At 39.5% G+C, this 25,493-nt stretch overlaps 1 protein-coding gene and 1 long non-coding RNA gene across 2 annotated transcripts in view; one reads left to right on the top strand and one right to left on the bottom strand.

Moving 5' to 3' along the window:
• The window catches only part of creb3l1 (cAMP responsive element binding protein 3-like 1), a 39,671-nt gene extending 20,801 nt beyond the window's left edge, over positions 1-18,870 (top strand). Inside the window, exon 12 of the mRNA XM_028794327.2 lies at positions 17,249-18,870. Within this exon, the coding sequence (XP_028650160.1) occupies positions 17,249-17,285 (37 nt within the window). The 3' untranslated portion in view covers positions 17,286-18,870. The remainder of the gene's footprint in view (positions 1-17,248) is intronic.
• The window catches only part of LOC114646235 (uncharacterized), a 54,270-nt gene that overhangs the window by 27,930 nt on the left and 847 nt on the right, over positions 1-25,493 (bottom strand). The gene's annotated exons all lie outside the window — the stretch shown is intronic.

The raw sequence follows: 25,493 nt of genomic DNA on the forward strand, positions 1-25,493 counted from the left end.
TGCAAAATGGCTGCTGTTGCACCATCTAGGTCAGGGATAGGCAACGTTGGCCTGGACGGCAGCAATAGCTACAGGTTTTCGTTACAAGTCAATTGCTTAATTAGAAACCAATCCTTGCCAATCTCCGACCTTATTTAATTTTATGGCTTGTTAATCTGCAATGTAATGTTCCTATATTGTAGATTTTGTTCCTGTCTAAGGAAATCATCCAAATGATTTCAAGCCTAAAGTGGATAATTTTCAGTTTGTCACATTTTTCTCTTAAGTGTGTTATTAAACCAGCTAGTGCATGCTTAATCCACACAGGTGTAAATGGAAACAAGTTAGATGGAGAACTGCTGGCTTCTTTGTGATTTGCATCTTATTGCTAATAAGGAACAATTAAAAAGGATGAATGCAGCTGTTTAAGACTAAAATAAGCAATTAAGGGTGGGGAACCTTAACAAGCAAGACCACTAAAATGAAGCAGAAAAATGTCACTTGAGCAACAAGTGCTTCATCAGCAATAATTAACTTCTCATTAAGAAACTGGGTTGGAGAAAAACCTGCCACCACTGCAGCCATCCAGGACCTACCCCTGAACCATTTTGGATGCTACACAGTAGTGGTAGTTGGAGTGACTCCCCATTCACTATGTAAAGCACTTTGAGTAGTGAGAAAAGTGCAATATAAATAGAATTATTCGTTATTATTATTTGCCTTAGGCTTTTCTGTCTCTCTAATAACTCTCTGCACATCTTTCTTTGAGAGTTTTCGAAGTCTGCGTCGTTTTTGTTTTGGCCTAATTATTGTATTCTTATTGAGGTCATTTTAAATGCAATACTGTGTCATGATTAAGTCCTTTAGCCCATCCATTATGAACCCACATCACAGTATTCCAGGCTGTTGAAGCCTATCCTGACAACATTCGTGTTTAAGTATCAAGCTGTCTGGTGCATCTTTGTGTTCCAGGATCTGAAATTTGTCGAATTAGATGATGGCTCTGCTATCTTGAATGTCTTCCCTGGCTTCTCATTTTGTGTACGGTTATGAATTGGACACCTATACAACACAGTATTGTTGAACTTGCAGAGAACTCAATATTCTTCTTTATTTATACTTTGAAGTCTCATGCTGTGAACAGAGAGGACATCTTTCTGTATAAAAAAAATAGAGAATATCATTAGTGGTTTGTTTCTCACGTGGCAGAGATTGAAGCCCAAATTTAACTGTTCAAATGCAGAGTTCTTGGTTGATATTGTGCATTGTAACACTTTCAGTATAAACATTGATTTGAAGTATTTGACTATTTTTATTCAATGCTTATGTATGATTGATTGTGTGTTCATTTGTTGATATATAGAGCATTGTATAATGCATCCGTAATACTAAAATTCTGAGTAGTGTGTCACAAATAAACTTCCAGCCTTTGCAATAATACAAATGGTATTTTTATATTGCAAACAACTGTAATGCTAATTGTAATGTTATGTTTTTGAAATATGAAAGTAGTTCTGAATGCTACCTGTCATCTAACATTATTCATGTGGTACAATGTGCTTAGTCTTGGCACTTTCTTTATTATTGAATGACAGGATTCAGTAATGTTTGAACATTTTTTGCACATTATTTTGTTATTGTATTAATTACAGAAATCAAAATGTTTTTCCCTTTGACCCTTAGCTGCATTTTGCTGTTGCATCTGAGGCATACATCCATCCATCCATCTATTTTCCAACCTGCTGAATCCGAACACAGGGTCACGGGGGGGTCTGCTGGAGCCAATCCCAGCCAACACAGGGCACAAGGCAGGAACCAATCCCGGGCAGGGTGCCAACCCACCGCGGGACACACACCAACACACCAAGCACACACTAGGGCCAATTTAGAATCGCCAATCCACCTAACCTGCATGTCTTTGGACTGTGGGAGGAAACCGGAGCGCCCGGAGGAAACCCACGCAGACACGGGGAGAACATTCAAACTCCACGCAGGGAGGACCCGGGAAGCGAACCCAGGTCCCCAGATCTCCCAACTGCGAGGCAGCAGCGTTATCCACTGCGCCACCGTGCCGCCCTGAGGCATACATGACATTATTAATATTGGTATGCTATCCTTGCTATGCTACGAACATCACATCAATGTGTAAGCTCATAATGGTCACCACATGGCATTACATTCACCATTTTTTATGTTACATGATTTCTAAACCTGGTCATTCAAGGAGAAGGAGAATTTCTGCATTAGTTAGTAATTAAACTAGAGGATTAAAAAAAATTCTGTTCTGGTTTTGACTTTAGCATATGGATAAGGATGCGTTCAGTGATTTCGTACCTTCATTTTCTTCCTCTATAAACAACAAGTCAACTAATTAGATCTACCTACTATTCATTTGTCTCTTGTCACATCATGGCAGACTCGTGCATACAGTAGTTCTTTTAAATGCAATACTTCAAAAATACACCATTCCAGTGGCATCTCTGCATAAAATAATCAGTAAATTTGTTTCAATAATTTAATGTGTTAAAATGTTTATAGCAAAATCACCTTAGTTGTCATACTCAAATATTTCCAGTTTTCCATGAAATGCTCAATGCCATTTCTTTTACTCCAAAAATATTTTTATTTTTACATGTGAAATTTTCTTTGTGCCTGGAGCCACTAGCTTGTTTCCAGGTAGCTCGGGCAATCCCTTGTGTTCCCCTGTGGTGTTCTTGCTATACCTTTTCTCAGATGTACGCATGTGCAGCCTGAATTTTTCAGTTATTCCTTGGGGCTTGAAGGATAAAGTTTTTTTTTAAGTGACTGCTGGATTTTGCTATTTTGAAGCAGTCATCTTCAATATAATAAATCACATTGATTACTTATGTACAGTACAATTTAGCACTTTGGCCATTGAATAAAAATGGTAAATTAATGATTGTGTTTTCACTTTCAGTACTGAGTGTTTGATGTTAATGTTTAATTCTTTCTATTGCTGTTTGTACTGTATAACAAAAAGTTGATAGATTTTAATTTTGTGTTTCTTACGGCATTATCTAAATAACATTATCATCACCGGTGCTGGTATCCTAATACTTTATTGAATGTGGTCTCTCTCTCCTTCACTCCCTGATGCAAGGTTTACTGGAGGCCATCTCCTTCGAAATCTTCCATTTAACACCACTGTAGCAGCTCTAATCTTCCATGGTTCCTTGATTTCTTTTTTTTTATTAATGTTGCGTGTTCACTTTATTTAACTACATGGGTCGACTCGAGCCAGGGTCCTTCCCAAGATTACCAGTGGCCATGTACCCAGGCCAATGGCTATATGCAGGTCTCGTATGTTCTACTCTTTAACTACATGCTTGATCGTTTCTTACTCTCACTCACTCACCTCTGCATCACTTCTTAGGATGTCTGTGCCCCTTCAGACAGTGTCTTTCTCCCAGGTCCATGTACTTCCACCAAAATTTTCTTCCCAAAAACATCAAAGATTCATTCATCTTCTGAGTTCACTTTGTGCACTGCAGTGTCTTGGGAAACTGGAGCATTAATTTGCAGAAACTCAATTTCCTAACACCTCTCCAGGCCCATCTCATGTCCATCATGAGCTGTTCTAGTCAGCCCATTGTGTGTCAATAGATTTATGTTCTATTTACTTTTAGAAGAATGTTTCTGCCAACCTGCCTACCTTGGCATCTCGAACAATGCTATTCTAAAATTGCAAAGGTAGAATTATTAGTCACTATAGTTACATGATGCCACTTTTCTTCTAACTCCATGAAGGTTTATATTACCTGTACTGGCAACAATGCTAAAGAGGGCATTACTTGTTCATTTATAAATCAAATATAAGCAAAAAGATATTTGAGTATTTACCCTCTTGGAGAGAATTACTATACAAATTGTTTGATACTTGTGATAGTTCTGATGTTTTCTTTGGTATTGCATTATGCTGCACATGCATCTCAACTATTAGTTCTGAATAGTTTTTCGGAAATGTAAAAGGTTTTGTTGAATGCTATTATACAAACATACTATAAGTACAGCTCAATACATTCAGAACATCAATGGTCCCAAACAAAACTATTACACTTAAAAAATAAAAAACTAAAGCAAGTGTTGACTACAACTACATTCTGGGCTGAAATCCAGCAGTGACAACGAGAACGACATTATCAGTCTTGTTGAAGGCATAACCAAGCTGATCTTGGTGCTTCTGGAAAAGTGATTATTACTGGAATTCTACAGAAAGAAAAAAAAATTGTTTTATGTTGCCCTAAATGGTTAATTTAACATCACTATATAATACATTCACAATGGAACACCAAAGTTTACCACAAATCTCACATTTGCAAGGCTGAAAAGAACTGCTTTGCATCTTGCTTAATCCAGTAACTTGTGACGTAATGTGTTTTTGCGTATCATTTATAGATCCTGATTTTGATTAACGCTGCCTTATTTGATTGATACGTATCAGCTTGTACTATTCACACGATAACCTATAAATAAATGTTACCTGAGACCTCATATATTAACAGGCTGATATTCTATGCATGATGTGATAAATACCAAGAGAAGATTGTCAAAGCTTGTGCTATATTTGCTAGATTTTTGCTAACAAAAGACTATTAGTTAATTAGTTTGTAATGTTTGTTAAATAAAGACCTTTTAATTTTAAAAGTAAAAAGTACAAATTGAGATGGTCTTTTTCAGCATGGTATTTGCCAAGAGTGTATAATTAAGGCTCAGTTATTTGAAACAAAATATAAAGGAATTTACATTTAAATAGCAGGGCAGCAATGAAATCAGATCATAATTTAATACAAATAAAAAGTTGTTTAATTCTTCTTTAATTAAAACTAACTCAATTTTTAATTTATCCATCCATTTATTTTATACATTGTTTATTCTAATCAGGGTTTCGGGAAGGTGGTGCTTATCCTGGCAGAATTAGGCACAAGACAAGATCCAGTAATCATTTTACTGTACTCTGTACACATGATACTACTAGTAATACTACTACTCGTACCGGGACTTCTCAAATGTGTGTATTTTAGGTTAATCATTTTCCCATAGTACCACCATGCTTCCATTTAATTAACTGTAATGAACACATTATAAGTAAACGATTTACATGTATACTTTAGATTCACAGCCTTGTAATCATGATGGATAAAATGCATCCATCCATCCATCCTCTTCCGCTTATCCGAGGTCGGGTCGTGGGGGGCAGCAGCTTGAGCAGAGATGCCCAGACTTCCCTCTCCCTGGCCACTTCTTCTAGCTCTTCCGGGAGAATCCCAAGGTGTTCTCAGGCCAGCCAGGAGACATAATCCCTCCAGCGTGTCCTGGGTCTTCCCCAGGGCCTCCTCCCGGTTGGACGTGCCTGGAACACCTCACCAGGGAGGCATCCTGATCAGATGCCCGAGCCACCTCATCTGACTCCTCTCGATGCGAAGGAGCAGCAGCTCTACTCTGAGACCCTCCCGGATGACTGAGCTTCTCACCCTATCTTTAAGGGAGAGCCCAGACACCCTGCGGAGGAAACTCATTTCAGCCGCTTGTATTCGCGATCTCGTTCTTTTGGTCACTACCCATAGCTCATGACCATAGGTGAGGGCAGGAACATAGATCGACTGGTAAGCTGAGAGCTTTGCCTTACAGCTCGGCTCCTTTTTCACCATGACAGACCGATGCAGAGCCCGCATCACTGCGGACGCCGCACCAATCCGCCAGTCGATCTCCTGCTCCATTCTTCCCTCGCTCGTGAACGGTTCAACGCCTTTTCCAAGTCCACAAAACACATGTAGATGAGTTGGGACGAACTCCCATGCACCCTCCAGGACTCTGCTAAGGGTGTAGAGCTCTGGTCCACTGTTCTGCGACCAGGACGAAAACCACACTGTTCCTCCTGAATCCGAGGTTCGACTATCCGACGGAACCTCCTCTCCAGAACCCCCGAATAGACTTTTCCAGGGAGGCTGAGGAGTATGATCCCTCTGTAGTTGGAATACACCCTCCAGTCCCCCTTCTTAAAGAGGGGGACCACCACCCCGGTCTACCAATCCAGAGGCACTGTCCCTAATGTCCATGCGATGTTGCAGAGACGTGTCAACCAAGACAGCCCTACAACATTCAGAGCCTTGAGGAATTCCGGACGTATCTCATCCATCCCCGGGGCCCTGCCATCAAGGAGTTTTTTTGACCACCTCGGTGACCTCAGTCCCAGAGATGGGGGAGCCCACCTCCAAGTCCCCAGGCTCTGCTTCCTCATTGGAAGGCATGTTAGTGGGATTGAGGAGGTCTTCGAAGTACTCCCCCCACCGACCCACAACATCCCGAGTCAAGGTCAGCAGCGCACCATCCCCACCATATACAGTGTTGACACTGCACTGCTTCCCCTTCCTGAGACGCCGGACGGTGGACCAGAATCTCCTCGAAGCCGTCCAAAAGTCGTTCTCTATGGCCTCCCCAAACTCCTCCCATGCCCGAGTTTTTGCCTCTGCAACCACCGAAGCCGCATTCTGCTTGGCCTGCCGGTACCTATTTGCTGCCTCCAGAGTCCCACAGGACAAAAGGGACCAGTAGGACTCCTTCTTCAGCTTGACAGCATCCCTCACCGCCAGTGTCCACCAACGGGTTCGGGGATTGCCGCCACGACAGGCACCGACTGCCTTACGGCCACAGCTCCGGTCAGCCGCCTCAACAATAGAGGCACGGAACATGGCCCATTCGGACTCAATGTCCCCCACCTCCCTCGGGACATGGTCGAAGTTCTTCCCAGCAGGGCCTCACAACACATTTGGGCCTACCAGGCCTGACCGGCATCCTCCCCCACCATCGAAGCCAACTCACCACCAGGTGGTGATCAGTTGACAGCTCCGCCCCTCTCTTCACCCGAGTGTCCAAGACATGTGGCCGCAAGTTCGACAACACGACCACAAAGCTGATCATCGAACTGAGGCCTAAGGTTTCCTGGTGCCAAGTGCACATATGAACACCCCTATGCTTGAACATGGTGTTTGTTATGGACAATCCGTGAAGAGCACAGAAGTCCAATAACAAAACACCACTTGGGTTCAGATCGGGGGGGGCCATTTCTCCCAATCACGCCCTTCCAGGTCTCACTGTCATTGCCCATGTGAGCATTGAAGTCTCCCAGCATTACGAGGAAGTCCCCAGAAGGTATGCCCTCTAGCACCCCCTCAATGGACTCCAAAAAGGGTGGGTACTCAAAATTGCTGTTCGGTGCATACGCACAAACAGCAGTTAGGACCCGTCCCCCCACCCGAAGGCGGAGGGAGGCTACCCTCTTGTCCACCGGGGTAAACTCCAATGTACAGGCTCCAAGTCGGGGGGAATTAAGTATGCCCACACCCGCTCGGAGCCTCTCACCAGGGGCAACTCCAGAGTGGTAGAGTCCAGCCCCTCTCAAGGAGATTGGTTCCAGAGTCCAAGCTGTGCGTCGAGGTGAGCCCAATTATATCTAGCCGGAACCTCTCAACCTTGCGCACTAGCTCAGGCTCCTTCCCCTTCAGAGAGGTGACATTCCATGTCCCAAGAGCCAGCTTCTGTAGCCGAGGATTGGACTACCAAGGTCCCCACCTTCGGTCACCACCCAACTCACACTGCACCCGACCTCCTTGGCCCCTCCCATAGGTGGTGAGCCCATGGGAAGGTGGGCCCACGTTGCCTCTTCGGGCTGTGCCCGGCTGAGCCCCATGGGTGCAAGCCTGGCCACCAGGCGCTCGCCACTGAGCCCCACCTCCAGGCCTGGCTCCAGAGGGGGGCCCTGGTGACCCGCGTCCGGGTGAGGGAAAACACCGTCCAAATTTTTATTCATCATAGAAGGTCTGTTGAACCACACTTTGTCTCATCCCTCACCTAGGACCAGTTTGCCTTGGGTGGCCCTACCAGTGGCATAAAGCCCCGGACAACAGAGCTCCTAGGATCATTGGAGCAAACCCCTCCACCACGATAAGGTGGCAGTTTGAGAGAGAGATAAAATGCAGTGATCATAAATTAATCATGCTTTTGGAAAACTACTGATATCCATCTTGGAGCAAAAAAACTGGCAAATTGCATGTTTAGGTTTTTGTCGGCTGAGCTGGTGTTAATCATTTTTTTGAGGTTGAATGGGACAAAGTTGGGACTTAACTGGAAATAAGTTGGTCTTTAACAAGATCAGCTTAGGATTTCTTTTTCAATTTTGCGGGCCATAACTTTGTAGCTTGAAAGACTGGAAAGAAATGTAAAGGGATTGTGTATAGATTTTGTTGAACATGTTTACTGGTATTAGCATCATATGATAAAATTAAACTAAGATTAAGAGAAGCAAACTTATTTTGGTATATTGGACTGGTACTAATGACATAAAATACCCTGTAAAAATGACCCTGTTATTTTGTGTGTGTGGATATATAATAGCAACTGCAATATTTTAAACTAAGAAATAAAGAAAAAAATCCTTAATTGAAGAATACTAGAGTTATTGAAACTCAGTTTATTTTTAATTGTGAATGCTAGCATCACCTCTAACGGAATAACTAGAACAGGGGTTCTCACGTTCAATCTTAGTGTACCACTGTGGCTTTCATTCTAACCAGTTTCAGTGGGTCACTCTTATGTTTCATCAATCTAATTGTTCAGCTGGTCTTCTTTCTTTTGTTATTCTCTTTCAAAAGAGCTTTAGTATGATATTTACATTTACGAAAAAATGTAGAAATTTGTTTTCTTTGTCATAGTTTTAAACACTAAAGTTTCTTTTACCATTTTTAGTTCAATTCATCTTATTTTTGTGGATTTTATTCCTTAAATTGTAGGCAAATACTGACAATTAGTGAGAAGCAATGCAGACAAAGGCGCAAATGACACTGAAAGTTAAAGCACAGCCGCTACTTCAAAACTACATTCATTTGCATGCTATTTAGTAACAAAAGGCTTAACTAATCCTCAAATTCAGTCCTGCGGACCACCTTAACTTCAGGCGTTCACCCCAACCATATTGATATGTAAACTGACTCCTACCTTTATTAAACAAGTTATTATTTTCTGGTTTCTGCTTTTTTTGTGTTAATCCAGAAATAAAAAAAGAAATGAGTCTGCTAAATTTTTAGGAGACTGTAGCAAGCATGTGTGTATGTGACATTAATTATTGTTTTTTCTTTCTTTTTAAAATTTGTTGTTTTTATGTCCTGCTCATTTAAACCTTTGCTTATTAATTTCTTAAAAAGTTTATACTTAAGTAGCTGCTTCCCTTTTGTATTCAGTGTCATTTGCATCCATGTCTATACTGCTCATCGCTATAACTGTCAGTATTTTGATACAATTAGGGAGTAAAATGTCTTAATAGTGAATTAAAAAAAATGGAAAAGAAAGTTAACATTTAAAGGTGTTAAAAAATGCACATTTCTGACTTTGGTTTACATGTAAATGCACTATTACACATTTCTGAAAGCAAAATAAGCAGACTAGTTAAACAATTAGATGATTTATAGAAGTATGACTGAACCATTTATTTGTGAAAATGGTTGAAATGAAAACCCTGCAGCCACAACAGTACCGCAGAACTGAACTTGAGAACTCCTGCTCTAGAAGATATTTAAAATATTTTCAAAAAATTTCAGCCATATTTTTATAAAGGTCATAATTCAACATTAACAGCATAGAACTGCAGTTAGGTAAGAATCACATAATCAAGTAAAGATGGAAAGCACAGTAGTTAGTGCTGATGCCTCACAGGTCCTAGTCACTGTCTGTTGGAATATGCGTCTTTTTCACATGTTTCTGTGGGGTTTTCTCCATATCCTCTGGTTATAACCTCACAGTTCATTAATGTGTATGTTACGTTGACTGCCGGCTGTAAATCAGTCTGGTGTGTAAGAGTTCAGGTGTCTGGGTGTGTGTATGAGTGTAACCTGCAGTGAACTAGAGTTTTGTCCATGGTTTAGGATGTCTATTGAGACTGCTCAGATCCACATGCCTCTGAACTGGATTAAACAGGTTCGGGAAATAAGAGGATGGAAATTTACATGAATACAAATTGCACTTTTGTACATCCATGTATAAACACATTTTCTTTAAACATATAAGCAACATTTGTCAGTTATCATCCATATTAAAATAGTCTCTATTAGAGCAGAGGTGCAGGAAAGAGTACCCCAAAAAGGCAGATGGATGTTGATGGTTTTTCAAGTTCATATTGAAATAAATTATTTTGAGAATTTGTCCCATTTGTATGAATTTATATTTCAGTTTCAGCTATCTGTCATTTAGAATGCCCCCTTAGAGAGTGTTACAATTTAAAATGGTTTATTTTGTAATGGTTTATTCACATTTTTTTAATATCACTGCATTTTTGAATATAGGTAAATTCCTGGGTGCTGCCACTTCATGGATTATGCATGCCAGATTTACATCCCCGGTCAGGGGAATGTTTGTGTGTAGTTTGCATATTCTTATTACGTCTGCATACATTTTCCTTCCATATCCTTGCAGGTTAGGTTAACTGGCATTTCCAAAGTGACCCCGATGTGGGAGTGCGTGGACCCTGTGATAGACAGGCACCTTGTACATGGTTGTTTCCTGCCTTGCAGCCAGTGCTGCTTGTATAGACTCCTCCTGAAAATCTGACTTGGATTTGGCGAGTTTGAGGTTATGTTATGTAGGCTTCCAACAGTAATAGTAATACGGGAAGAGTGATACGGGAAGTGTGAAAGTACTGCAACCTCTACAGGGTAGTACATTCACTTTTTAAATCTGCAAGAGGGGATGAGTATTGTGGGGTTATGGTCTCACTTCTTCTGTCTGACTGATACTTCCCCAAACGTAATTGAAATATAATGTAAAGGTAGGGAATAATGACTTGTGCACTACAAAGGCAAATTAGATTTGGTAAAAGGGGACAGTCATTTGCTAAAGTATAAGACCTTTTGAGATTTTTCTGATCGTGTGAAGACTCTGCTTGAATACAGGCCTGGTCTTGTAAATATGTAAATCTGGGTTGGTGACTCTAAACTGACCATAAACGATTGAGTTTGGCTACTGTATATGAGCATGCCTGTGCTGCCGGGAATGGATCTGCTCCACACCCAACCCTGAACTAGAATGAATGGATGTAGAAAAAGGATGGACTGCAAATAAATGTGCCCTGCTAGAAATGCTTCTTACAAATGACACAAAATCTGTGAACGCATACAGAACAGAAAAGGGGAAGTAACACCTTAAAAGGTCAATGACAAACTGAAAACCAGTAACTGACATTGCAAGCATTAGAAAGCACAGACAGCAGTTACAAATTATCATTCTGCTGTGAAAAAGTAAGTACACCCTCTTTCAGTTCTGCACGTAGCAGTTCTATCATTAGGTAAATAGCACTAAAGATTTTATTTTTTTCATTTTTATTCAGATAAAATATGAAAAATAAACCATCTAGATATATTTATATACTGTAGCACCATTTACTGATGGTTGGCCAAGACTGAGGCATAACATTTTCAAATATTAATCATTGTAAAGAAAAAACAATTAAAACCAGATAACATATTTTAAATGCTTGAGATGGCTAAATCAGTTGAGGACAGAAAAACAAAAACTTTACTGTAATTTGAAATTAGTGAAAGAATTATCAAACATTGCATATTGTTTAAATTTTGAATGTGGTGGAACTGAGCCAGCTTGCTGCACAGCCCCTTCCTTATCAGGCTGCAGTGCCTAGAAGAGTGTCCCAGATTTCGGAGTTCTTTATAATTTATTATTATTACTATTATTGTATATACAGTATAAAATATGGTACACTTATAAAGATATATTTGTTATAACTGGATTACAAGCAGGCTAAATAATTTTCTCAAGGTCACACACGGCTGGTTTGTAGTGGCCCACTTCCTATTTGTTATAAAGCCTTATATAACAGCTAAGAGAGTTTGCTTGAAAAGGCTGAAATTGGACATTAGAAAGACCCTATAGATAGTAATTTATATGTCCCAAATGGGGAAATTTAACTTTTTACTGAAGCTCAAGAAATTGTATAACAAACACCAAGCACGTCCCTCAAACAGACACACAGAATTGCAAAAAAGAACAAATAAAAATGTCTGCCTTGTCTAATAAAACAGCAGTCAAAGTGAGGTATTTTAAAGGCAAATGGCTGAAGGTGTAAAGGAGTCCCAGGAGTGTTTCCCGACACGATTCTGTTGAATAATTTGATAGTATGATAACTTCTGTGAAAATCTAGACAAACATTCAACATAACAGATAATGCAACATATCAACAGCTGTCCTGTTTGCTCTTAAGAGTACGTTGTTCTTAAAATACAGGGTCTTTGAGCTCATTTTACATGCTGATATTGATGGAGCAGTACTCCGATATGAAGGTAGAGCATGGCACAGTTGTGGTGCCCTGTAACAAAAGTCTCTACCTCCTACAGCTAAGTGTTTAACACCAAAATTATGGAAGAGCCTGGGCTTTGTATTCCCAAGGTATGAGCTTCGAAAACCTTAGCAAATTAAATGATAAACTATTCACACTATAATAATTACAAGGAGGAATCAACTGTAAAGCTAATTGCTAGAGGAGTGAGAAGAATCATTTTCTTTAGTGTATGATTAAAATGTAGTGTCGTCACTTGCTGGCACAGAGGTTTGTAATGTGTCTTTCCAGGTTTTACTTCTTTCAGAGCCACTATTCAGGTGCAGTTTGCACTTTCACCCTGGGCACTCTGGATTCTTCCCACAAAGCATGCAAAGTAGGCTAAGTGATTAATAGAAGTGTGGGTTTGTGTAGAAGTATGTCAGGCAGAGGCTCATTAAGGTCTTGCATGTGCTGTTGCTTGGACTGGCTTCATCTTCCTACAGATGTAAATATCATTTTCAAGTATGTATGCTTAGGTGTGTGAAATAGGAATGTGTTGCTTAAAGTAAAATTCTTTAGCAGTCATAGTAATTACATGCAAAACCAGACTCACTTAAAAAAAATAATCAAAAATGAATTATCCAGTACATGTGTTTTAAAGAGTTATTACCAAGTCTTTAGGGAATGAAAATCGCATTTTAGTAATGCAAACACGCTGACATTTTATGAGGAAACAAAAAAAGACATTTGATTTGAAGATCATGCATTGCATTACCTCCCTTGACTTCCCAAAAAAAATTGACAAAGTACCTTTCTAAGTGATTAATTATGAAACAATCTCAGTAGTGATTCATGGTGTGACACCCAAATAGACACAGCATTGTCTCAAACACACACAGCAAGTTTTTTTTTTTTTTTTTAAACTACTTAGGAGATATCAGACATTTTGTCCCACTGGGTCCACACTGGGGCTGCTGCTTTTACAACTTGTATAAGTGATTCAGATTACAAAGTAACCAACAATTTAATGTGAAGTTAAGACTAAATTAGATAACAGATATTCCAATGAGCAGAATCTCTAAAATCAATATAGACACAATTCAGAACTGGAAATACATTGAATATCTTTAAGTTTTTGAAAAGTTTACAATTATTTTCCTAAATTATTTTTTCATTAAATATTATTAAATACAAAACCTTAAAGGTGAAATAAGGTCTGACATTATTGTCTTGATTTCAGCCTTCACATTAACAAAAGATGATATTTTAATAAGTGCATCATTTTGATATCTACTGTATTAGGCATTTGGAAAATGAAACTCGGAATAAGCAGGTGCAAAACTTCATTTGTTGAAAGGACGACTGTTAGATATTTTCACAAAATGAGATTAGAGATAAAACATAGACAGTTGTGAGTCACTATCCACAATCAGACATGTACGGAATCAATTAAAAAAGCAAACAGTTGTTGACTTACATACTGTGTATAAGAGTGTGAAGTGCTTGTTTAAAAATACAAACAAGCATGGATACAAATTAAAAAGTAAAAACCACCAAAACGTAGGCCACTCTGGGCTAAATAGGCTCAGTCCTTCTACTATACTTACCAACTCAGCTTTACCTCTTCTGTCTTTTCTCACTCTTCCTCCTCCACATCCGCCTACCACCATTTAGCCTTCTGAGTCTAAGTACAACTGATGTATACTCAGAGGGGAGCTTTTAAGCCCCATAGACTACTCCAAGGAAAATCCAAGTACCATTTTACAGGGTCAGGAAACGACTAGTGAACTGTTGAAGTCAGCCTGTCAGAATGCCCCTAAGTAGCTAAGGTATTACTTCTGTCCTGATCTTCAGATTTCCTGCTAATGATTTAAGCAATCCCCCAGATATCTTCCCACCACAGTGGGGGAGCAGTAGGACCTATATTACATTAATATGTCTCCCTGCTGCTACACATTGTCTCCAGAGCTCCATGCACAATATTGGGACATTATGCATCCTGTTAATGGTGGCCTGTTGTTGCTAGCAATGACATTGCCAGAGTATTGGCCACCTGGGCATCTTAATGTCCTACACTGTGGCAGTATTGTTTCAAGGTCTGTTTCTGCTGAGCCAGCATTTATAGGCAGACACACACAAAGATCCCTCCAAAGGTGATCAAATCATGTCCAGAGATGTCTAAAGCATCTAAATGCCATTCGGCCATATCACCTGCATTTCCAAACAAGTAATCCACCTGAAGCTAAGCCCGTTTGGGCCTGATCAGTACTTGGATGGAAGACCATCTAGAAGAAGCTTGGGTGTTGGTAAGGCCTGCAGGTGACACTTAATCTGTGGTGTGGATGTAGATTCCAATGCCCTAGTGCTGCAGTGGGGACACTGTGCTCATAAGAGATGTAAAACCAAGGTCTTGACACTCTATGGTTATAAAAGACCCCTGGGCATTTTTCAAAGAGAGTACGGTGTTTTGTGATGTCTTGGCTAAATTGCTCACCACAGCCTGGTCATTCTGACCCCCTAATCATCCCCTGTCCCTTGTTGGCTAACTGTCTTTCTCACTCCTTCCACACCTACTAGCTAATGTGCATTAAGCATAAAGGTGCCAGAATGGCTGCAACGCATAATCCAGGAGGATGCTACACACTGGTGATGGTTGAAGTGGTTCCCCACTGTCTATGTAAAACACTTTGAGTACATTAGAAAAGCACTATATAATTGTTATTATTATAATTATTATTTTTAAATCTTATTTTTTAAATGTGTGAATTTCCCCTTAGATAGATACTTTATTAATCCCATCTATCTATCTATCAAAATGTGAAGTCAAAACTTTGGCCCTGTCAAAATATTTTCTTTTATACATATTATATATAGAATTATCATTGTCATATTTATATACAGTAAACTTCTGGTGTGTATATATAAGGACAGTGAAACTCATAAAATTGCTAGAGCTCTTGGAAAAACCTGTTGAATTTTGGAAGAGAAGAAACAATAATATTTTTTGACATTATTACCAGAATAAATAAGGCTGATAGCAGGGAGGTTAGTTAAAGTATATTTTTCCATAGATGTTATAAAATACTGTGGTGGGTTGGCACCCTGCCCTGGATTGGTTCCTGCCTTGTGCCCTGTGTTGGCTGGGATTGGCTCCAGCAGACCCCCGTGACCCTGTGTTTGGATTCAGCGGGTTGGAAAATGGATGGATGGATGGATGTTATAAAATATTGCTTTGTATGAAGAATTATAAATACTGTACAAAAGCAGAAGTATGATTGAAAAAGACACCTAAAGCAACTTCAAACTTCTGAATTAACAGAAATCACCCATGGGTAGAATACCCTTCTGTGTCTGACGTGAGTTAACACAGTTCAAAAATTTACATTCAGCATATCTCTCTATTATAAAAAATAATCTTGGAAAGCTTGGAAGGAGACGAGACGTGATTTTCTCGGAGACACCTTAACGTCCTACGAGACAAGGCATTGAGACAAAAGGACAGCTGCTATACAGACTTTTAAATGTTTGAAGCAACGCGAGCGGCAGAGACGCGAAGTGGCTGGCAGATAGCTCGCCTGGGGGGTAGGGGGTGGGCAAGCGAAGCGAGCAGGGGACAAAGCCCCCTAGTTGTCTATGAAGAGACTAATGCAATCCTTAATAGACTGTCAAAATCTACCCAGAATTTCACCTTAGACATGAGGAAATTCCTTCAAGCATGCATATGTTTTGCTGACTTGTTTCCACTGTGACCTCAAATCATATATTACTGGATTATCTTTACATAATTGTCAAATTAATTTAGAGAGTTAACATAGAATCTCAACTTCAGTGTAATACCAGATGGAATACCATTCCGCTATGAGCTGCGCATAATGATAACCTTTTTTGCACAATTAGCTCTCTCATCTTAATTTGGTGGAAGAATCCTAACCAGTCTACCATTCTACAGTGTAAATAAGATATAAAATATTATACTGTTTAAAGGAATATAAAAAAATTATATATGTCCGTTATTGTCAGGCCTTTGTCAACATTGCATTAGTTGAAAGCACCATATTGCTTAATCATTAAGCTTCTTTTCTATTGTTCCTTGAGGATCTTTATGGGGCTAAAATTTACTTTTTTCCACCAAGGAGCTTAAATAACTGATCAGTGAGCTTGACAGCACATTGTTGCTTAATTTTCTATACAAGGAGAATTTTAAATGCACAAATCCAATTACCCTAAAATTAGCACATTGAACTCCTTCAAATCTCAAAATAAGTAAATAGGAACAGAGGCGCTCTCAAAAGGGCAGATAAATGGCCTTTTTTCACAAAAGTGTTTCCTCATTCTGTAAGCGGTTGCCTGTCTTTGCTACTTTAATTTTTTGTCATAATATTATCCATTTCTCAGCCTATTGTCTAGCTCAGGCGTCTCCATCTTGTTGCACATGTACTTGTAGTAAAGTCACGGCAGACATTAATAGATTTGTACACATTTTTAAAAGATAATTTCCTGAAAAGGGTTTAAAACATGTGCTTAGTTGCTGAAGTGTGTAAACAGTGAACTAGAGCAAATCATGTTTATTTCTTTTTACATCAGAAAAACAACTAGACATGTTGCCAATGCCATCTAAACAATACAGCATCTGGAGTGGACTTAGTTCAAACAAGTCTGCAAAAACACACAGTATAAATGACCTCTGTTCAGTGCCAGCTAGAATGATCTGGCTCTGACAGATGTGCTGTGCATGGCTTATCTTAGTTATACTAACATTAAAAAGAGCAGAGACTAAATTGGTACTGAGGTATACAGTAGTTTTTGTCAACTGCCAAATATTCAAGATTTATTGTGGCATCAGAATTGCATTTTAAACCTCAGAGTGCTGTGGCACCTTTGGAGCTATAACTCCCTTCTAGTAACCTGTGTCTTTCTGTCTTCTTTTGGCAGGGATCTGACCTTGGACAGCTCTGCTGAATACTTATAAGTTTGCCACTGAGCCTGCATCCACCCAGCTTTGTCTCTTTTTCTTATTGCCTACCACCTAAGAGCTGTGTGCTGCAGCAGCGTGGCTGATGTGGCCATTAACCATAAGAAGAGGATGAATTGAAGCAGAGTGGATGAAGGCCTCCTTTCCAAAGCTGCGCTTGCTCTCTCTGCTTCTGCAGCAGGTGGCGGAAATGGACAGGTGCTAAAGCCACACTGAAGCAACAGGTGTCATCTTATATCAGTGGGGTCTCACAAGGTTCCAGCCAGCTGGGACGCCAGGCTGGTCACATAAATATGCACTGGCAGAGGGACACAGAGAACCAAGAGACTGTCTGCTCAACTTCCCAAAATTATGGCGTTTCCTTGCTGCTACTTTTTCTTCATTTTGGTTTTATCAAAGTAGCCCTAAGGATTTCAGCAGTCTCTCTGTCTTTTTCTTTCACTGATATAACTTGGGGCAGATGCCCTTTCTAGAAGGTGTCTGGCTCTCAGCCAGATAGCATACAGTGAAGATGTAATGCCATAGAATCCAAGCTACTTCACAGTTACAGAGTCTCTCTGCCTCCTGCTGTCATGTGTGAAGAGAGAAGCGTATCAATGCATCAGAGACACCATAGAGAGCTGCCAGGAATATCAGGAATAGGTCCTTCTGGCTACAGAGACACTGAACATCACCCCCTCAGTTTCAAGAAATGACAGAAATAGTATGCTAATCTTTCAGAAATACAGGAGCTGACCCATTTTGATCCCTTTGACACATCTCCCTTGGGCTCCAAGGACACTCTAGACCCTGCCTTTCTACCATAAGCTCCAGTGTGACTGTAGATCCCATGTACACAAAATATGAAGCCCTTTGAGCTCCAAGAACTATATAAACACACCTTCCCTTTCTCAGAAATACTATAGATACCCACCTTATGCTGCAGGGATAGCAGAGACAGCTCTTTGGACTCCACTGATATCTGAGACAGTCTGCCCCATCTAAGAACACCACTAATCCCATTGGACCGTAAGCATACCAAAAATACCGGACATGAGAGAATGATCCCCCTTCAGGTTCTGAACTAATGATGCAACCCTTTTGGACTCCAGGAATGCTGGAAAGAACCACTTCAGGGTATGGATATAGCAGAGATTGCCTATGAAAAATGATGGTTGAAGCCCTTTCCCTTGTGTACACCTTAATTGAAATACCCTTTCATTGCTCACTCTAAGCTTTAAGTTTAGTGTTGCGCCAATGGGTGATATTTGCTGCTTGAGGTTGCTTGTGTGGTGTTAAACTGTGACCCTCCTTTACCAAATCAGAGACATTCCATTAGCATCACTTGGAGTACCCACAGTGGCAGCACCCTTTATGCACTGTGCCAAGAATCTGCAAGAAACTGAGTCCCACTGTCTGCCTAAAGAAAATTTTGTATATAGCTGCTGTATTTTTATAATGAACTGTTTCTCTGCAGTCCTTCTTACGAGTCACCACCACTACCACCACTGCTGCCATTGCCACTGCCACTGCCTGATTGTTTGCCATGTATTTTCCAAGTAGATGTAGTTCTAAGCAAAATAGAAAAAAATTTGCATTTGCATTTTTAGTGTCTTTGTGTCTTGTGAACCTGCCTCTTCAGCTAAACCCAGCTGGATGTCCCACTGAAACAAAACACCTCACCGCATTTTTCATGACTCTAATTCCATTCATTTTAAAAAGAAGCTTATACTGTGGCTGACATTTCTATTTTAGAGTGACCAGACAATCATTGGGAATGTGTCTTGGAAAAGCATTGCACACTTTCATTACAATAATTACCATACACATCTACTATATAATGACATGCTAAAGACTCTGTGTGTGTGTCCAGCCACGAAGAGCATACTGACTGGTCATTTTGGCTTTGGTGTGATTGGTTAGTTTGGCTTTGGCGAAACCATTGAAAGTGTGCAAGTGTGATACACACAAGGAAGAGTAAAGGCATAAGAGGCACATAGAGAGTTGCCTTCAAAGATGGGTAGTATAAAAGCAGACAGGAGAAGAGCAAGACGCCTCAAAAAAACAGAGTCTGAGATGCAGGCTTTACGGTAACACACTTGGCAGAGGGAGCACTGGTCAAGAGAGGTCTGGACACATGAGGATACCGGGGAGAGGCACTGAAGGTACACACAGGGCAAGAAATATCAAATACTTTTCAATTTATTCTATTAGCTGTCTTTGACAGATAACGTGGCTAGTATTAAATGAGTGGGCACAAATAAAGTATCACACTGAACAATTCCAAAAGCCTTAACCTTTGAAAAAAGAATTTGTAAATTCCATTGACATTTACGCTCCAATGTTATTAAGGCTACCCGTAAAATTTAAATGAGAATTCAATTAAAACCCTTTACTAATTAAACACACAGTTTAGTTAAATGAGCTGTAAGGTAACAAACATGACACATGTAGAATTTCACTAAATTACAGTGTGGTTAGGACTGACAGTCAATTTATGGGGATCTGCTTGTTCTTATTAGACCTGTGTACATGGGCACCCTTATGTATATATCCATTGTATGCTACTATAAAGGAGGTTTCACTTCTACAACACATCATACACTGCATTTCTCCCAGGAAAGAATCACACCAGTGACAGCGTGCTGCGGGAATTCATAATTCTTTATAAAAATGTGTTTGCCTCTTTGTAATGGTACCATTTTTAATTTCTGAAGCTACCTTACATATGCAAATTGGTAGTGGAGCAAGGTTTCATAGATGAAAGTTACCCTTAGCCATATAATACAGAATTCATACTGGTAATGAAAACAGGCTCTGTACATACTGTACATTAACTATAAGCCACAGCTTAACAAAATAAATTAAAATTGGACACAAAGAGAAAAAGGAAAAAAAAATTAATCACATGCATACTCTGTCACTCAACTAGGCCACTTTTAAGTTACTAGTTAACGTAGCATTCTATGTAATGTAGGTGAAAACTAGGATACACAGGCATGGGAGGAATGTGCAGTCTGCCCACATAAGCAGTGCCCTGGCTTGGACTCAAACCCAGACTCCTGGATGAATGGGGCAGAACTAGCCACTCTGCTACCACTTTCCATGTTATATTTGTTAAATTTAGTTATTTCATTATATCTTCAAAATAGACAATTCTTTACAATTTTAAACATTGTTAATGGAACTCCTTTCAGATTTGTCTTATCAAATTGTTCTATCCGATAATCAGAGATTGTATCATCAATTTAGTTATATGGTCCTATCTATTTTAACACTATTTTCATTGATTTTTCAAAGCAACTTCAGAAAATAAAAGTTGCAAAAAACTTTGGGGACTTTAAGTTAGCAATGGAAGGGAACAGTTGAGACAATGTAGTGTCACTTGCTATATTTACATAACAAACTGTGACTCGGCACTAAGCCAGTTCTTAAGCCACTTGACTCATTTACATGTTTCTGCATACTGAAGCCAGCCTTTGTAGTATCGAACTCAAGACAAAAACTAAGAGTTTACAGAGCACCTGCCCACTGTAATGTTCACTCATACATATAGGGTCAATTTTGGTGACAGTTAACCCAATATGAATATTTTTCGGATGCAAGGGTAATCAGAGAACTGGAAGAAAACCACACACAGACTTTAGGAGAAATATTCAAACTACACCATATTAGAAGGTCCTAGGAGGCATCACTTTGTAGATACAGGTAGTGTACGGTAGCAATTAAGAAGGCTGATAGGATATTAGGTTATAGAGCCTAATGTGTGAAACCCAAGTCAAGGGAGGTTAGTATTAGCTATGTAATGCACGTGTGAGGCCTCATCTGTAGTACTATGTGCAGCTTTTGCCTCCATCCATACTACAATAATGGACATAGCACTACTGGACAAAGAGCAAAGAAGAGCAACTAGACGGATTCTAGGAATACAAGGTATGAGCTATGAAGAAAGACTGAAGGAACTGTACGTTTTCAACTTAAGTAAATGGAAATGACGAGAACAAGACTGAATTGTTCAGAATTATGAGGATTAGTATGGTGAATCCCAACTGTTATTTTAAAAGGAGTTCTTTAAGAACATGTAGACACAGCTGGAAACATGTTCAAGGCAACCACAGACACAGGCAATAAGTTGCCATTGTGGTACACAGTACAATCTTTAATACTCAACTCAATGTTATTGTGAGAAATTATTGCAGGTGAATAGGATTTTGAGCTTTGCTGTGTTGAGTGGTATTTTCTTGTGGAACTTGTTGTAATATTCACTGAGATACTCACTAGGCTGGAATCTGAACCCAGGACCTGTGATTTGGCAACAATAGACACCGCACTACTTCATTTTAAACATTAGAAAGTTGACTTGTTATCAACAAGATGAAACTTGGGTGTCCCATTGTAACACCCTGCTAAGGTAAACACATTTGGAAGTATCTTGATTATAAAAACGTGACTCTGACATCCTTACGTTTTCACCACAGCTGCTGGTATATGAGGTGGAGGTTAAAGCATATGACCCATTTACATTCTTAACTATTATCTTTCAAGGTTATACATGTTTGTTGTCCTTTTAAATGCTAGTAATGTCCAGATTCATCAAAAGTTTGAGTTTGCTTTTATGAATGCAATAAATCTATCCGTCTTTTTCTCTTTAGCCTATACAAAGAGCATAGGTATGACATGGGCATACTATTTGTTACATCACATTTCTTTCATTTGCATCCATAGGATACCAAGCAAAATCAGTTTACGTAAAACTTCCATACAAATAGACTCTTGCATACAGTATAAGAAGAAATGTTAACAAAATTGTGTTTAGTTGTGTTTGCACAGAAAGTGCAAAGCACCTATTGCAATAGTCCCACGTTTGTCTTGGGCCCCATTAGACCAATTTTTTTTTTTTTTTAAAATTTGGCACACTTATTATTCAGAGAAATTTGTCAAGACAGTTGAATTTTCATTGAGGTACTGTATCTCCAACAGATCAAGCTGTACAAAGATTTGAAATTTAAAAACCCCCAATGAAAAGTATAGGTGAATCGGTGAACATGTATATCATAAAACAAAGAAACATTTTATGTTGACTTAAATTCCAAATTAGTTTACTGTTTCAATTTTACCTTGACAGCGGTAACACAAACTTGTATATTTTGCACATTTTGCTCTTTTCACTTCCGTGAGCTGCTGCCAATGGCAAACAGATCCTTGGTGCAAGTTAAAGAAACACCAGCAGATTTCAGAAAGTTATTTGCTGTCACTGGCCATTTTCACATGCGATTGAGCTGGCAGTCAATCCAAACTCAAGCTGGGTGCATGCAGAAACCTTTAACATCAGCATGTGTTTTCTACTGTATGAAGTCTTCCCAGCAGCTTCATCGCAAATGGAAATTAAAAGTGTGCAAGCATTTCTTCCTCCCAGTGCTTTAAGCCAGTGTTTCCACATAAACCACCATCAGCCCATAGACATTTTGTGCCACTCAACAAAAAGGCAGGCACGGCAAATATAGTAATTTTGTTATTGTATACTGCCGGTCCATGAAAAGCTGGCTGTAATTATCACTGGTCCGTGGAGTTCCACCGCTAGTAAACCTGGAAGCAACTGGCTCTTCTATCTATCATTAATTGATTAAGCCACTCAAAACCCCACAGAGTTCCTTTGTTTTACAATTAAATGTTAATCAATCGAGCAGCTCGAAACTCCATGGAAAACCCCTTGGTGCATGAAGACATTCTCAAACTAAAAACATTCCACTTGTTAAAAAGACTGAAAACCACTGTAAAATTATAAAAAAAACAAGCAGGGAAAACGTCATCTAGATACAAATGAAGTGCCCTATGGTGGAACTGTTTCATCAATGCTATATTCTACTAAGGGGACCACATGTCCCGGTGACATGGACAGTCCTGTTTTCAGGCCTGCATAACTGTAGAACATCAAAATGCCCCACTTTAACAGCTATATATTTAATAAAAGTTTTTAGTGACACAAACGTTGCTTCGCCAAAGCATACAATATATTTAAAAGAGCATACACGAAACACCAAGAATGAACTTAGCTTGATTAACAACTTGTGTTATATTTGAACAGCATTGCAGGAAAGAACAAAAAGCAGACACAATTACAGCACCGGAATTTATTTGTTTATACTGTACTTCAAGTACTGTGTGCAATCCTATGTGTTTTTTTCCTCTGCCCTCTCAGATGATGATGAGATAAAGCAGGCATTATAAGGGATAGGCTTTATGCATGAGCATACTTACTACAAAAGTGTCCCAGTTTGGGACTTTGAAAATCTGGTCCCCCTGTAATTTACTACCAGAGTGCCATTTTCACCTGATATACACAAACAACTCTGCCAAACTGTAATAAAATCTGCTTTCCACTTCTGTTATTCCCTAACATTTGTCAATATCAATTGCCAATTCACATAACCTGTATGTGGTACTTGCAAATTATCACTGGGTTTTGTGTATGTATGCGAGTAAGGCCTGTTTTCAGCCTTTTGTCCAATCCTGGTGTGATAGCATCTGGCCTCCACAACTGTGAAATAGATTGGGAAGGTTCTAGAACCTACCTAATGAACTCAGTCTGGGCTACAGTGCCTGCACAGACCTTGAATGCACTTAAATGTTTGTTTTTTTTTGGCAAATTCAATCTGGCCACCTAAAAGCTACACCAGTGTGCTTCCAATTGAGGTTCCTGTCACTGAGAGTCACAATGGTTACATGTAACTCAAACTGAAAATGTCTCAATTTGATGGCTTAATCTGTAGTTTGTTAAGTTGAGAAAAGTCTAAGCGGTGGCTATATCATATGACACACTATTCTGAATTTTACTGTGGATCATTATTATTCTCAGTATCTGCACATACCGGATTTAATTCCAAGCATAAAAGATTGCAAAACAAACAGAACAAAATCAATAATAATAACAGCCTTTCACGCTGCTGTACTGCAAGGGTTTTATATAGCAAGTTGTCTATACAATCTGTTGAATAGCAGTCTCTTTAATATCTCAAATGCCTGTCGCTTCCAAAACAAGAATTCATGACCAGATAAATATGCTCTTCTTCAAATTGAAGTTGAAAGGATGAACACAGTTAGGAAGACAAACATAAATCTGAAATCTTTTGATCATAGTGAGCACCATGCAAAACGGTATGATTAATGAGTTGAGGACAAGGCCTCTAAGAGACATATGAAATGGCCCATTTACCATTCATCTACATAACAGAAATATCCTGTCATCCTCATATGTGGGAGATACCGGTCAGATGTGAAAACTGCAGCCAGTGGTCAGCCCACTATAAATGAAGTGAGCCGCCCACTTAAGAGCCCATTATCATCTTGTTATATAACAGTCAATGATTCAGCTCTTCCAGGAGAGGTGGGAGTCTACATGCCTATTTACTTCAATAGCATTTTCCTAACTTTCTTCCTTCTCAAACCGGACCCAATGTAAACTGCTAAGGAGATACACCATTATAGCTAAATTTAGGAGGGTGGAAACTAACCCTCAACACAAAATGGAAATGGGGAACATCCACAATGCAGTCATCATAAAGCTTTCAACTAGAAAAAGCAACCAATACCCAGAAAGACAAACAGACAGAAAGCCCTGCAAAAAGCTAGCCCCTTCCCTCATTCACACTCTAACCAACCAAAAAAAAAAAAAAACTTTGAGGGATTTGGAATATTCCAACTGTGGTCCTCCTTCAGGCCTCCAAAGATTTGGTGGAATGTTAGTCACTTTTATTGCAGTCAATGGTGATGGAACTATCCTTTTTCAGTCACTCCTGTACTTTACTGCAGACCCTAAACAAATGAGAATAAAAATACTGCATATCTACTGTAGTCCTCATAAAGGGCAAGATGAGCATTTTAGATGTTCAAGGTGATTGCTGAACATTCACAAAGATACTGCAGGCATCTGAGGACCCCTGTGGCCTGGGCATCCCATCACAGATGTAAACATCACACATGATCTGAAAGGTGTCACCTAATGCCACCCCACTCAGAGATAAAACAGGAACAGACTTCCAACATGTAAAATGAAAGAGGAGAGGCTCCCTGGTGCCCAAAGGTTACTGTCCACAGATTCAATCACAGTTAATCAATGTTAGTCTCTTATGTCCATTTTAGCAGCAGCTGACATTCACAATGTTTATATTTCTAAGTAGCCTGTAGCCTTATTTTTCTTAATGTCACTCACCTACTGGTTGCTCAGTC

The sequence above is a fragment of the Erpetoichthys calabaricus genome, chromosome 2, assembly GCF_900747795.2.
Source record: "Erpetoichthys calabaricus chromosome 2, fErpCal1.3, whole genome shotgun sequence".
NCBI classification, from domain to species: Eukaryota; Metazoa; Chordata; class Cladistia; order Polypteriformes; family Polypteridae; genus Erpetoichthys; species Erpetoichthys calabaricus.